General features: G+C 40.9%; 2 protein-coding genes and 1 long non-coding RNA gene across 6 annotated transcripts in view; 1 reads left to right on the plus strand and 2 right to left on the minus strand.

The window, feature by feature from the left end:
• The window catches only part of MYH11 (myosin heavy chain 11), a 62,123-nt gene extending 59,730 nt beyond the window's left edge, over positions 1–2,393 (minus strand). For 2 of the 3 annotated variants that reach the window (XM_065684190.1, XM_065684188.1), the window contains exon 1: positions 2,294–2,392. The gene's annotated coding sequence lies outside the window, so the exon portion shown is untranslated. Of the gene's footprint in view, positions 1–2,293 lie in introns of all 3 variants that reach the window. The other variant, XM_065684191.1, reaches the window with a different exon arrangement.
• On the plus strand, positions 1,056–4,910 carry LOC136016647 (uncharacterized). The gene is made up of 3 exons (XR_010613666.1): positions 1,056–1,227; positions 2,642–2,735; positions 4,727–4,910. It is a non-coding gene; the product is annotated as an uncharacterized LOC136016647 (long non-coding RNA).
• A 3,774-nt stretch (positions 4,911–8,684) lies between these two features.
• CEP20 (centrosomal protein 20) lies at positions 8,685–14,283 on the minus strand. Of its 2 annotated transcripts, none has more exons than XM_065684197.1 (5): positions 14,079–14,283; positions 13,371–13,568; positions 11,765–11,849; positions 10,760–10,900; positions 8,685–9,121 (listed from the first exon to the last, which is right to left on the minus strand). In XM_065684197.1, exons 1-4 carry the CDS (start codon positions 14,104–14,106, stop codon positions 10,762–10,764), a joined length of 450 nt encoding a protein of 149 aa, XP_065540269.1. In that variant the 5' UTR covers positions 14,107–14,283; the 3' UTR covers positions 8,685–9,121; positions 10,760–10,761. The 2 variants fall into 2 exon arrangements, with proteins under 2 accessions (XP_065540269.1, XP_065540270.1); XM_065684198.1 differs by having other exon boundaries at positions 10,760–10,897; positions 14,079–14,275.
• Between the last annotated feature and the right edge of the window lie 1,021 nt (positions 14,284–15,304).

Genomic DNA, 15,304 nt, shown 5'->3' on the forward strand with positions numbered 1-15,304 from the left:
TGAAGCAGTAACCTGCTGCTTGACTCAAACTGCACTTCTTGACTATGTCCTTTCTAGGTTGCTCATCTTTTACTTTCCCAGTACTTAACAGAATTACCAAACTGAGCACTGCTTGAAAAGAAAGAAAATCTATAGGTGAACCCTAATCTTGTGATCTTTTGGAAACTGGTTCCAAGCACAGTTAGCTTTGTTATGAGCACTGCTATCAATCCCTTTTGGCCTTTCACCTCTCCCTCCAGTCACCAGGACCACCCCTCAAATGCTTACTTTCATCACTGATGTGTTTGTCTGACTGTGGAGGTATCAACAGGACTAGTTTATGGTTGTTCAACCATGGAAGAGGGCAAGTCTGTATTTTAAGAAAGAACATTTTCAGTAATTTCACAGGGCTGGGATTTGTTTTCTGTTTGGTTGGCTTTTTCTTGATGCATTTTCCATGTACTTTAATCAAATTGCCTGCAAGTGCCTCAGTCTCCTATGAGGTCTCTGTTAATGCAGGTTACTACATAACTCTGACTGAACTCTTGGTAGCCCTTTTAATACTCCAAAGAGATTTGCCAGGGTTGTTACCTGTGTTATTAACTGCAAAAATTAGAAAAGAAGGAAAAAAATACTTGAATTGCACCACATGGAGATAAAAGGGGTCTATCTGGAAAATGCCAGCTATTTCAAGTACCCCCAAATGTTACTCTATTAAGTAAATCAGAATCTGCATGTTCATTAGAATTCATAAATATTCCATATTTTGACTGGACTTTGCACGAGTTTGAAAGTTATCTCTGGCTCTTGGCTTCTTCTAAAATTAACATACTTGAAAGAAAAGCCAACTGATTTGCAACTAATAAGTCCCAGTGAATTATAAAGAGCTGGGATCCTCCGCATACATCCATGCATGCTACCATATATGGTGATGTTCTTCTCAATACTTGCTGTTCCACAAAAATGTAATGATAACACATTCAAAACAAATACCTTGTAGGGACTGGTGTGTCAATGGCAAACGAGATAATAAAAATCATTGTTTACATCTGAGCAAATACAGCCGGAGCAGTACCATGGGCTGAAGTGACTACTTAATCAAGTGCTTTGCTCTCTGGGGTTCATCGTTTCAGCCTCTGAGTTGGTGACTTGAGGGACCCATGAACTTTAGGAGTTCAGTGCATCGGTCCATCCAGAGAGTCTTGTTGCAGGCTGCCTGGCAGGGTAAAGCTTTGAGTGAAAGAGAAGGTAGGCTTGTTTTTAAGTTAGTGTACTTTAGAAAAGGTTTTACTGAGATGTATGTGTTAGATAATAATGACAACCCTTCTCATTTCCCTTGTATTTAAAATTTCTCGGGTTGCTTCTTACTTATGCACACACATGCCTCTCCCATGCATATCAGCATTTACATAGGTGTGCATGCACACATACACACACAAACACATATTTGTGTGTGCAAAAGAAGCAAGCGAAGGTCTAGGATGATACTGAAGCTGCTTTCTATGCTGCCATCTACTGTACTCTCAACTTACAGTATTTTGTTAGAAGTTTTTTGCTTTATTTTCCCTTTAAAAACAACATGCATGTCACATTTGAAATAACTCGAATTAGCGTAGTTCAATGAATTAACAGATTAGCTTTGCTTAAGCTTTATTCCCAGCATATTAAAAACATACATATGTAATCCTAAGGCATTTTTATAAAAATGTTTCCATTTCTTCTTTTCATTTTTAAGCATTTTTTCCCTGTTTAAAGAACAAGTAAGGGACAAACAAATTATTTTATTTCATTATACTTTCTTTAAACAGCATGGGAAGTGCACTAAGTTCCCTCCTAAGGACTGAAATGTAGAAATACTTCAAGATCAGCAGCTCAGGCTACCAGGTTTCTTCATTACCAAATGCACGTGTGATGATTAATTGCAGAGGATACCTGCTCCATCCAGCAGTGCACAGCAGCTTGCAGGCTGTGCTGCTACTGCCTTGGAGCACAGCTTGCTCTCTGCAGCCAATGCCTTTAAGGCTCGATTCAGCAACAGCAGTGTTCGAAGTGACTAAGGCTAGGACATCTGTGCATGCTTTCAAACGTGCATGGTCCCTAATGCATTTTAAACAGAACCCATCAGAAATACACAAGTCAGGATAAACCATTTGAGCATGTCTGATAGGTCTGTTCCGATTTTCAATTTCTATGCTATTTGCACATTAATTCACTGAATCTATTTTCAAAGTAGCATAATAATCAGCTTGCTAAAGTGCGCATTAAGCCCCCAGCCCCATCCCCAGCAGGGATTTCTGACCCCTGCAGTACTTACAGGCTTCCAATTAGGGGAGCAGAGAGTGAATTGGAGAGTCGGGAACCTGTACAGCCACCAGCCGGGACAGTCCAAGTCCTCACTGCCTCTGCAGCCTCCCTATATAGAGGAGGAGAATCTTGTCAATGGGGAGGGGCCCTGGAAACCATGTCCTGCTGGAAAATCCTCTTGGTACCTGGGTTAAAAAAGGCAGCCTGAGCCAAGTACCTCATTCCCAGCAGGGCCTAACCCTGGGCTGCTGGCCCTGCCCCAAGCCACTCTTTAGGGAAGCAGGCTGGCTCTGGCTTTTGGGAAGGCATGAAAAGGGTGCCCCTAACTCACAAGTTTAGAGGTTTTGCTTTTTCCTAGGGTGAAGCTATTCAGCTGAGCCAATGGACCTTTAACTCCTTCCTGCCTTGGCAGCATCCTCACCCTGGTGGCCTCCTGCCTAGAAAGACAAAGGGTAGGTCATGATCCTGCATACTACAGGTTTCCCACTCATGACAATGTGCTTTCTTGGAGCTAAGGTTAATCCCTGAGTTCAGAGGATGCTTGGGAGAGGAGGGTTATTCCCAATGTAGCAGGGATGTGTGGGTGGAGGTTGCCCTGGGTCTCCGTGTGTTTATGTGACATCTGGAGCCTAGGGCTGGTTTAAGCTTCCTTTGCCCCTGGGGAACAAGAGGGTTGTTTCCCAGCTCCCCAGGAGGATTTTCCAGTTTCTTTTGCAATCCAATGCAGAGCTCATCTCTTGAGAAAGGTCTGTAAATACTTTATCATATATAAGAAATACCTCCCTCTGTCCATAAAAGGAAGAAGAGAAGTAATAAATAGTTGAGGGGAACAGTCCCCAGGATACAGTGGAAAGAACAGGCAGCAGGCACTGTGAGCTGGGGGGGAGAGGAGGACAGGGTGCTGGGAGCCAGCCCTGCAAGGGTTAGGGAGTGATCTGGTCCTTGTCAAACCCTCCTCACACCCCCAAACCTTCAGTCTGTATCTGTCCCCCCTCCTTCCTGTACTGGTAGCCAACAGCCTTGTGCAGTAGGACCTGTGGATGGAGACATCCCAAAAAGGGAAAGCTAGGATCCTCTAGGAACTCCCATCAACATGCCAAATACAAAATACCGAAACAACCCTCTCTCTGCAGCAGACTAAATATGGTGTATACCCAAAGGATCAGAGCACAGTCCTGGATGAAATAATTTCTCTTGACATCAATAGCCCTGTCTTCTCTGGAAAATAAACCCTCCTGAGGAAGATGGATAAGGATCATAGAATAGATAGGGTTGGAAAGGACCTTAAGATAATGTAGTTCCAACCCCCGTAGACCATGTCACCCAAGGCTCTGTTCAGCCTGGTCTTGAACACTCATATTGGTCTCTGTCCTGAAAAAAATAACTCTGAGGGGAGGCTGGGCTGAAAACCTCTACTGTGGCTTCATCAAAGTACCATCACTTGCAGGTGTGATGGACCTGTAGCCCCTTCCTCCAGCTTTGGCCAGTGGTAAACAAATCTGGGCAAAGAAAAGAGGGGAAGAGCATCAGGGTTTTTCCCTACATCATTTCGGAAATGTCAGGTACAGACTCATGTTCAGGTCTTAGCTGAACACAGTCACACGATCCCAGCAGTTGCAGTCTGTCCTTCCAGATGGAGGGTCAGTGTCCGCTGAGGTGCAGACATTGCAAAGCCCTCCCAGGGCCTGAAAGGCAGCAGTGTCATATCAGACTTGTGCACGTGTGACTGTGCTGGAGCAAAGCCAAGGGAAATGATCGCCAGGATGTAAACCCAAGAAACTCACCCTTGTTAGCAGGAAACTCCTCACAGGGTAGTTCACCCTATTTTTATTTTTATTTCAGTTTCTCAGTTGCAAACTTAGCTTTTAAATAGGAATATAAGTAATATGAAATAATGAAATGCAACGGGATCCTTTGTAAATTACAATCATTTTTTCATTCATCAAAGTTATCCTAAGAAGTTCCTTTTAAACCCATGCAATGGTTTTGCAAAACCAGACACATTTTATAGTAGCTTAAAAAGGAGTGGAAATTATCCTGGCTGGTCTGCAGGGCGCTGCATGCGCACGTGCAGGCTTGCTGCCTGAGGAGTGTGTTTAAGAGAGGCAGCGGTGGAGGGTGATATACGATGTGACATTAAATGGAACTGGAGAGCCTAAAAAATATTACTGCTGGGACTGAAATGGTTGCGCTCTGGAGCCATGTGGGGCAGGAACTGATTAAGTGTAAAAGTGGTCTCCAACCTTCACTTAGAAGTTGATGTAAGAATCTACTAATATAGTAGCCCAGATGGAGTTCCCTAATTATGGTTTGGGTTTTCTTTAAAATAAAGTTGTTTCACAGTGAAAGCTGTGGATTCCCAGTGGAGAATGCCTTTGTGGCAGAAAATTCGCTTTATTTAAACATCCTGATTTTTCTTTATTTGTTCTAATCACTTTTCTAGAAAAAAATATTGAGCAGCTTTTAAATACCTCCTTGCTGAATTTGCACTGTAAACACTGTACTTGGGGAAAAACCCAGAGGAATCGATCAGGAAAGAAATTAACTTTCAGCTGCACTACTACAGTGTAACCTGAACACAATGGAAGGAAAAAAGCAAAGCACGGATGGAGATGTTAATTTGTTAAACGGTGTGTGTCAGGTAAGAATTTTTTTAATGTTTTTACCTAAGTTTACCAACCAAGTTTCTCTAAGCTGACAAATGTAATTGGAACTGACAAGCATATTGGTGGGTTACTAACTGTGTTAAGCTGCTCTCTTGCAACAGGAGGGGCAGTCTGTGTCCAAACTAGAACAATTCATTATGAGAGTACTCTAATGAGGTAAAATACTCACCATCATTTAATGTTCAGCTTTGTGGTTAATGCTGGCTGCAGGTCAAGTGAAGTATGCAAAGCACACAGTTCAGTTCTGAATCAGTTGGACACCAGCTGCTACTGAAAGGGTGTCTTTGCAAGTATGAACAAATATTTGGGGTGGTTTTTTTTCCTAATCATCCAGTGATAATCACTCCTCCGGAAAACTGATCAACTGACGCCGAGATTCAGCTTGATACAAAGGGTGCTCAGGAAGGAAAGCGTAACTGAGTCCCTGGAGCATGTTGATAAAGCTTAGACAAAAATTTCCCTTGTGCATGACAGAAACTAATACCTCTGGAGTCCATAGACAGTTTCCTCTAGTTCTAGGGGAGAGCAGAAATTTGGTTTTAAAGAATTTGTTTTTAATCTTGTAAGCGCCTCCAAATCGCTTTCCAGCTCTGATACCCACACCAAACTTCACTGGCTCCTTGTCACCTTCACTTGTGATACCATGCTTGGACAACGAACAGCCTTTTTTAATGTAGTTCCTTTTGTAACAGTCTGAGCTAGTGTTCCATCTCAAAAAAGCCCTTAGAAATGCATTTTGCTCATCAAAGTCCCCAAACTTCTACATGCTTATATATATTTTCTTTTTTCCTTTAACTTTCTGATGACAGTAGAAGGGCAGTTGATGCAAGACATCACAGTTGGTAATGAAGCTAGATGGAGTTTCTTTAATTATAGGAGAAAACAATTTTTGTGCATGCTCACCTACGTGGCAATTTTGTCTAAAACCTGAACCTGTGACTCTAGGATTGTGAATTATTTTCATCTAAATACTGATCTCACTTAGCTTCAACTTTTAAGGAATTACTTTTTGAGAAGCGCAAATATCGCAAAGGCCTTGGAATTCATCTGTTAGCAAGTAAGGCAGGCTGACATTAATAGGATGTCCTACATGTCTGCATCTTGAAAGATGCTCTCACATTTCATGAACTGTCAGGATAAATGTTAGACCATTAATAATGTGATTAGAACAATATATTTTCATAGAAATATTTCAAAGCTTTGTTGTACAAATAAATATTAGGGAAATACACTTTAGTTTGATTTTGCTTGTACAATGGCTATATTTTAAAACAAGAGATTGTCCTAAATGCTCAAATCTGGGCTCTGAGGGTATTAGAGAATTAGATGAAGCATGTTGCACCAAAAGTAAACAGGCCAGCTTCCACCCACCATCCCAGCACAGGATCCTGACAAGGAGCTGAAGCAACCATCCCCTAAGAAAATAGTCCTGAAATTCCCCTAAATAGAATTCTCCTCTGATTACAGCTACTCCTTCCCCTCAAAGCTCAGTAAGGACACTCTTGTAACAGCCTCTGCTGTCATGGCTGTGGAGACCATGAGCCTCTAAGTCTGCTGAGCTGTGTGCTTGGGAAAGGGCAAGAACCAAATAGCACTTTGCCTTCTTCAGCCAGAACAAAAATTAATTAACTTCTACCATGAAAAATCCATTTCCCAGGGAGCTCCATGACACCTGGTCAGCTTCTGTATGATCTGCAGTGGCAAGACAGAAAGCAGATGCAATGGCTTGGGTTACACTGGAGGATTTGCATTATAGAACGCTAGAGCTTCTGTGCTTCCCAGAGCTTTTCTCCTTGCCCTTGAAAAGACAATTCCGATATACAACAATTTGATCCACTGGTTTATGGAGAAATAGGGATCTAGCAGTTAACCTTTGGAAAAGCAAAGCTAAAAATTCAGGGATTTCTGTGGCCAGGGAATCATATCTGCATTGTTACAAAGCTCACTTTTGCAACTTTTCATAGAGGCACTTTTAGCACATTTAAAAATGAAGGTAATTCACAAATAACACCTTAGAAGACCATTCTTCCACTGTATTTATAGATAGAGAACCTGAGAGATCAGTGGTGAATACTAGCACTGATGTGGTAGGAAAGACTGAGTAATGAGGCGGAGTCCCACAGTGGTAGTTCCTACGTGGATGGCTCTTCAGCCAAGTGGTTGAACCTGACGATGATGCGAACACGTTTGCACAGAGCAAACACTGAGGGCATAGAGACAAATTTGCTTGTCTGACCAAGTGGTCAATTCTAATTTACAGAAAGCCACAAGACTTAAAAGATGGATCTGGCTGAGGTGGATTTGCAAACATGTCCTCCCCTCCTGGCAACAGGCCTGAGATACTTATGAATCAGGAAATGGGGAGCTAGCAGTACTATCAGTCACACAGTGAGGGTGAGCTCACTACTGAGGCTTCAAGTGGATAAATGCAGCTTTTCTTTTTGACATATAGCTCTTGTCTGCAGTTTCACATCAGAGTAGAGGCTAGGCTGCTTAACAAATAAAAAAACCCCTGTAATACCAACTGGGTCAGATCAAGACAAAAGCAAAACTCTGAGGTGTATACAACCTGGGGTCCTTTCACTTAAACTCACAAACTGCATGTCCTCTTTATTTCCCACTTACTGTACCATTTGTCTGTTAAGATTTTTAAGAATGTAACCCTAAAATATATTTACACAAAATTCCTCTATCATTTGACACATTAAAATCTATACATTTTGTTAAAATAAGTAGCTAACCTGTTATTTCTGACATACCCCTGTAAGTTTGGCTTTTAAAATAAATTCCCACTTCAAAACATGTAAACACCTCAGCTAAAAAAAGTTCTGGGGTTCAGTAATCTGTTATCACCTTTTTTTTTAGCTTTGCCTGACTGAGTTTCATGTCTTTTGGGGAAAAACCAAGTTTCTCCCCTTCCTTGTGTAAGTGTTACACAGCTTATAGCAACTCCAGATGGAAAGACTTACCCTCATGTGTTTGTTGGCATGAAGATAAATATAGTGTGCATTTCCAGAGAACTAAAACCATCTATTCCTCTAAAGCACTGTCGTGGTTTAAACAATAGTCAGCCATAAATCACGCAGTCACTGTCTCACTCCCCCCTTCTTGCCCTCCCCCTACTCCCAGAGGGACGGAGAGGGGAATCGAAAAGAATGCAACTCCCACAAGTTGAGATAAGAACAACTTAGTAACTAAGGTATAACACAAATCACTACTGCTACCACCAATAATGATAAGGCAAATAACAAGGGAAGAGAATACAACACCTCACCACCAGCCAACCCAAAACTCGCCCCACCCCACCCAACCAAGGACCGACCGATACCTCGTCCAACCCTGCAGTCATTTTGCCCTTCCGGGTCACTCTCCGTTACATCCTGGGCATGACATGCTGTGGTATGGAATACCTCTTTGGCTAGTTTGGGTCGGGTGTCCTGTCTCTGCTTCCTCCCAGCTTTCCCTCCTCCCTGGCAGACCATGAGGCTCAGAAATTCCTTGGTCAGACTAAAACATTTGTGTTATCAGCAATGTTCTCAGGCTGAAAGTCAAAACACAGTGCTGCACCAGCTACTAAGGAGAAAAATATACTGCTACTGCTAAACTCGGGACAAGCACTTTAATTTTCTATTCAACTTATTTTTTTTTCCCATACTTACCTGAAAGTAGCAGTTTCCTCTGTTGAAAGAGTGTTTAAAATATTTAGGTTGAACACTTTAAAAATTCCACACTGAATTCCACTCAACAGAAAGATTTTATTCAGAAACACAAACACACAAGCAAAGTGCAGAAGTGGTAAGTTATCTCATACATTTTTATAAGGCAAACCTATTTTTATAAAGTATATTGTTAGACTAAATTCTAGAGACAGGCATCACTAACTTCTTATACAGTTTTGCTTCTATGAGCACTGGAGAAAGAGCCTGTGCTAGCATTTTTTTAATTGACAGTATGTATGATCCAGTCATCCTGTCTCATTGGTAGATCTAACAAGCTGAAGTGGTCCCAGTGGACAGACTGGTAAAAAGTATGCGAAGAGGAATTTCCTAAATTAACTCTTAACAGGACTTCACATGAGAAATTAGTATACGAAAGATATCACTTCATACTTCGTGTAACAACAGGCTCTTCAATGCTTGTGCCAGCTGTCCTTCCTGGCTCTGGAATTCTATCTGGAAATGAAACACACATGCTGTCATGCAGCTGGATATTTAAAGGTGTGTTATTTTCTATTATTATCAACTTTGATACAGAATATCATCATGGGAAACTGGCGACTTTACAAAAAAAATGTTTCCATGCAACAGTATGAGGTAAGAGCTTTGCATCACTAATGGTTAGATTCCAGACAACTTCCAACCTGGCTACAGTGAATGAAGTAACAGAAACACCAGAGTCCATGTGTTTTATCAGGATCCCTGGTCTGTTGGAATATTCATTCAACTACATAAGCAAACAACTTCTAATATCTAAAGCAAGTTGGTGTTATATATGAGACTTGGTGGGTTAAGTTTATGAATGGATAGATTACCTGAATATGCAGCCTAATTAAAATATATAGATATTTAATATTTTAAACCCACTGCCTTTAGGTCTCTGCTGACATATTCCACAAACACATGCAGAAAGGAGTTTTCAGACTACAGTTACTTAAAGGTTAAAAGCTTTAAAGCTGCTGTTTAGTTCAAAAAACAATATGCTGTTAGGTCTTACGATTAATACTAAGTTTTGTAACTAACTCTGAACTAAACCCCACATGAAATTATATTGGAGTCAACAGGGGAAGGTGACCCTGCAGAGAGTCAGTTTCAGAACTGAGGTACAAAGGTATACTTTAGAAACAGCTCTTCTATACACTGTTTAAAAACCAAAATAATTTAGAAATTTCTGATACAAATAATTATTTCTAACAAAGAGATAATTCATCACAGTTTTGGTATTGAATTTCCCTTTCTTCAGACCCCCTTCTGGCAGGAAGGAAACAACATTGTCTCAATTAATTAACTGGTTAAGAAAAGGTGCTTAGTATTTCTCTTACGCTTTTTAGATGTCAGTAATACCTCAGGCCTCGTACTTTTCAAATTTTTGGATACAAAACAAATAGTTAATAGTACTAAGGCAACAGTACTAAATTCTCACATTAAAAAGTGACAGGCCAAGCAGACTCTTGGAAGGAAAAACCTGGACCAATGATCCCTTTCATTCTGTAGCTTAGGCATTACTAACTGTAACCAATCAAAACACAGACCAGAAAAGGAAAATTAAGATTTAGCAGTGCTCTGCCATAGAGCAATGAACTTGGAGCTTAAGCTTCTGCAGTCAAAGGGATGTGAATTATGTCCTCAGCAAAGGTTTATGCCCATATACAGAACTGACAGCTGAAGTTTAAGAACTTCATACAGAAATTAGTTAATCTAGAGAAGATAAAAAACAGATACACCCACTGTTTAATGTATTTTGCTGAGAACTGAGATGAAATTCTTGTATTAAATTCCCAGTGTAGTAAGACAGTCTCTAGCTGACCCACTGCAGATATGTAATACTGTAAGGGAGTACAATTTGGCCAGTTTAACTTCTAGGGAAATGGTAAAGCAACCTGGTGGATGACCTTTCTGATCCTGAGAACTGGAATATTAGTATTTTCTGGTCTTTATGCAATGGCAGAGCAGTAAACCTTGTTTGTAAAAACATACAGGTTATGACAGGTATTCTACCATCTAAAAATCAGAACAGCACTGCTGTTCAGTTTAAATGAGTTCTCTAACAGTCCAAGTCACAAATAAAACTAGCAAAAATGACAGAACACCCACCTTTAATTTCTCTCAGTAGGTGGTTTGCTAAAGTTGTGCTTTGGATAACTCAGCAAAGTCATTCTTGTGGGGGTATTCTGGTTACCTTCTTCTTTACCATCACGTAAGAAATGAGAGAGCATTCCATACAAGAGAGGTCTGCTTAAGACAGAAAAGACAAAATGAGTCTATGAAATAATGAGCATCAAAAATACACCCTTTCCTCAGACTTCTTAGACCTTCATGTTTACTTCTAGAATATGTATGGATGTCTTTACGTATGTATATATATGCGTACATATATATGTCATTATGCTAAGTATCATTATATAAATCAGCACAGACCTAAGCCCCCCATGAATATCAGCACGCTCTTAAAAAGCTTGCCCTAAGAGACACTCTCAGCTGAACTCCACATCCCCTGTAGGTGAAGAATCCGAGCCTGCCTAGCATAAAAACACAGATCCACATTCTCAGTTGTGTAGTATGAAGGATCAGACTTTGCCAGGCACAGTCCATCACTGCACAAACCGAACTTGATTCTTCCTTAGCACCTGACAGATTCTGACAGCACAAGCTACAGAGAACACTGAGTGTGTTTAAAGCTGCTTCAGTACCCTAGTTCATTAACGAAGTTGCACTGAAGCACTATAAATTTGTATCTAATCTAAGACTACAATAATCTTTTTATTGCTCTACAAAGCAATCCACTGATTTGCAAAGAGTATATCTGTTTTCTACTTCTGACTGTCGGGGAAACTGTACTGATAAGAGACTTGTGTTTAGGCATGCAAGTAGACTATCTGGAAAAGGCTATAGAGTTAGCAGAGTTAAATGTTAGTCTGGAGCATGTCTGAAAATGGCCCTGTGTTTGACATTTTGAAATTTAATCCAGCATGTTAAAGGACGGATGCGATCTAGTCACATCTGAATTGGTGAGATCAGTTATACGTGATTTATAATAACCATAAAGAGAAAAATATATGCAAACCAGAATACACTACGCATTTCAAAATCACTCCTTACACTGATTTTCCATTTGTGCCTTCGACAATGTTCAGCTCTTCGACAAGAAACTGTCTATCCAAGGACACCTCAGGCTGGCCAGACTCTGGAAAAATTATTAAGACTGGTAAGAAAAACATCATCAATTAACAGATTTCAAAAGAGAATAAGAACACACACCTCCCTTTTAGACTATTGATATCTAACAGTATATCATAATTCCAGGGAACTCACTTAAACATTAGTGCTTCATACTCACATAATTCACATGACGTATTAAGATTTTTATCTTCACTCTAAAGAAATCTAAGAAAATTATTAAAGAAGGCTTAAGGATTACACTATAATCAGGCAAACAACTCTCTCTAAAGAAGTACTGGTACAAAACAGATTCTATACGTTAACTACTGTACAGACTGCCTCCATTCCCTCAAGGGGGACTGAAATATATCAAATCATTAAATAGTAGTAATTACTGTATCTAAGCACAACTGCAGAACTTCAAATTTCTAATACAGTTAGCAATACCTACAAAGGTAAGTAAGTTCTGTACCACGTAAATTACAGCTCCTCTTTCAATATCGTAAACAGCTCTTAAATACAGGTATTTTAGCACAGCCAGCAGCAATAGTGCTTAACTGCAGTTGTGGGGGAAAAAAAATAAAAAAATCAATCTATCTTCTTTGCACTCTTTTTTGTTATTTAAGCTGAGGACATCTAATAAAGCTTCTGATACATTCTTTATGCATGAATTGCCAGAATTGCTAAAATTCAGACTCTCACCTACTTTATGTACATTTTAATTTTTTCCTCAAATATATTTTGTTCATCTGTAGGCTATTGTTTTGGGTTTTTTTAATAACATCCCAATGAGATAAGAATGTGACATATGATTTTCCAAGACAAATGCAGAGATTTCAAGAAAGGCATTTTGATTTCAGAGGCTGATAGCAGGTTTTTTTGTTCTTGCAACAACTACTTTGTCAAAGCATTTACCTCAAAAAAAAGGGGCAAAGAGTGTTCTTGAAAAAAAAAAAAAGGTATAACTTTGCTTAATGCTGCGAGTAAAACTGTGGAGAGAGAATTTTTATCTTATTTTGAAGAGAAGACAAGACTCTGCAGCTTGGTCCCGCTTATGAATTCCATAATTGTGGAGGATTGGCTTGTCGAAAAAGGTCAAAAGGTCACATTCCCATCAACGAGCTGAAACAAGACATCTGTGTAGAACATGGTGCAAACCTCTCAGGCCAGATAATGAGGAAATGAAGGACACCGGCAAACAGCAACATACTATGACCAATCACAGCCAAGGCCACTAAGTGATAAGTGCATGAGAAGGAGGATGGTGGGGGGGTGCACGGTGTAGCTGCAAAAAATGTAGAAGCTACAAACCAATGATCTTGTAACATGTAAAAGCTGTAAGCCAATGATCTCTCTGTAACCAAACTATAAACATGCAAGCAAGGTATATAAGTATCCATCTGCTTAGCAATAAACGAGACTTGTTGGTCATCATCTGATGAGCTCGTCTCCCGGCGATTCCCACACATAATGCCAGTGGAATTATTCAGGCAAACAGCAGATGTCTGTTAATACACCAATTACAACAAAAATTCAGACCCAATACCTGCAGTTAAAACATGTGCTGCATTATTATACTTGTTATATTTCAGGTATTCACGAATTAGTTCGTTGATTAAAAAGTTTTCACGAGTCAGCGGTGGACGTTGTTCATTTTGGTCATCCAGTGCATTAAAAACTTCAGTTCTGATCCTTGCTTTTATTTGTCCAAGCGCACCTTTTCTTTCCAGTGTTTCCTTTAAAGCTATTACCATAAAAAGATCGTTAATATAAAGCCAAATGTATTCAAGCAGCATTCTTATAACCTACAATATAAACATAATTTCAACATATTCACAGTGAAAGAAAGATATCTGCACCTGTGCATATGCCAGTAAGTAACAACAGTAGGAACGTTATATATAACTACTGAGCCTTCAAAGAAGCCACAATTATATCTTTTTTTTTAGTCGTAAACATACGTTTTACTAATTTCAAAAGTGGGATGTAACTGGATCAAGATGCTTGCAACGAGTGAAAACCAAACCAAGATCAACGCTAAGAGCAGAGTATTTGTGTGAAGGCTCAGGGACGTTTCTTCTGCGGCTTCACAACGGGCGCTGTGAGGAGACGACGGCACCCGTTAGTGCCCGGGGGTGACTACGCTACGCGCCCGGGTATACAATACCAACCCGGCCGTCCATCCCTTCGTTGTCCTGAGGTGCTTCCACCACAGCCAGGCCTCCCCACCTCTCCAACACCCCCACCTCACTACCTGCTTTGAGCTGCGCCACGGACGCCATCTCTCAACAGCCGCAAGCAGCACCCAGACGAAAGAGCTCGGACTCGACACGCTGTCCCTGCGCAGGCGCGGTGCTGGGAGGTGGGAATGGGCGGAGTGGGCGCTCTTAGCCTGAAGGGCCGGTGGCCCGGAAGGGTTCCCCTCTGTCTGGGGCTGCCTGCGTGAGGGAGCGCCCCTGTGCTGCCGGGATGTCCGCTGGGCAGGGGCAACCCGGGATAAAATAATGAGTGCCTGTGCGCTGTAGGTGGAGTTATCGTTCGGTGTCCTGCCTGCGGTTCAGTCCTGTCAGCCGGGGAGGGGGGAGCGGGCGGTGTTTTGAGGGTTGTGGTACTTTTTCCTCTCTATAATCACAGGCGTCAATGTGCTTTATTTGGAGGAAAACAAAGTAAAACGCAACAAACCACTAAAAAGGAATGAGAAAGGACAAAAGTGAAATCTGGAGAATGAGTGTGTGTTTCTCCCTGATGTATGGCAGAGGAGTTTTGCATCGGGTCTCTGAAAGATGAACTTCTAATTAAAAGGAGTCACCAAAGAGGAGTTTTTAATTAAAAAAACCTGCCAAAATGTAACTGAATACTCGTGTTTCGCAAGTGTGTGAGAATCCCCGGTGTGACTGGAGGCATGCATGTGCTTCACGTTGCCGGGGTGAGTCGACAGTGTTTATTTGTGGAAGTATGAAGAGTTTCCCAAAGGAAATGCAGACAATGTGGATGAACAAACGGGGTTTGTCATGGTCTAGTTGGAGCAGCCTGCTTGGGCTTGAAGGAAAATGTGAGTCTTAAGCAGTAAACCACTTAAGCCTTGAACTGTGGGGTGGGGTTTGTTTGTTGGGATTTATTTTTATTTGGTTGGGGTTTTTTACATTTCCTCTCAAAGCAAATATTTATGTTATGAGCTTCCAAGGAATCTAAGAGGGGACAATAAATAAAATTAATGAAAAAAGCCTTTAGAAGGAATGGTGAAGTTAATCTGTTCTTTAACACAGCATGAACTTGCAGTGAGTCAGCAGCAGTACGTGCCTCTGCCTTTCCCAAGTCTGCTGCCCAGCTCCCCAGTGCAACTGGTGATGAAGGACTGCTTACCTGACATGCAACAAGTTTTCACAGTCAAAGCATTTTTGTCTGTATCCTTCCAAAGTTCTCCATGTTGTTGTAGGTCACTGTTCTATTACTCCTAACTTCTAGCTGTTGTTGCTGTTT

Source organism: Lathamus discolor, chromosome 6 (assembly GCF_037157495.1).
Source record: "Lathamus discolor isolate bLatDis1 chromosome 6, bLatDis1.hap1, whole genome shotgun sequence".
NCBI classification, from domain to species: Eukaryota; Metazoa; Chordata; class Aves; order Psittaciformes; family Psittacidae; genus Lathamus; species Lathamus discolor.

Excerpts from the sequence above, each read along its gene's own strand:
- CEP20 (XM_065684197.1), bottom strand. The coding sequence starts at position 14,106 with ATGGCGTCCGTGGCGCAGCTCAAAGCAG. Across the intron at positions 13,569-14,078 it reads CGTGGCGCAGCTCAAAGCAG|CTTTAAAGGAAACACTGGAA; the intron begins GTAGTGAGGTGG and ends TTATGGTAATAG. Across the intron at positions 10,901-11,764 it reads GGCACAAATGGAAAATCAGT|CAGACCTCTCTTGTATGGAA; the intron begins GTAAGGAGTGAT and ends TTCTGTCTTAAG.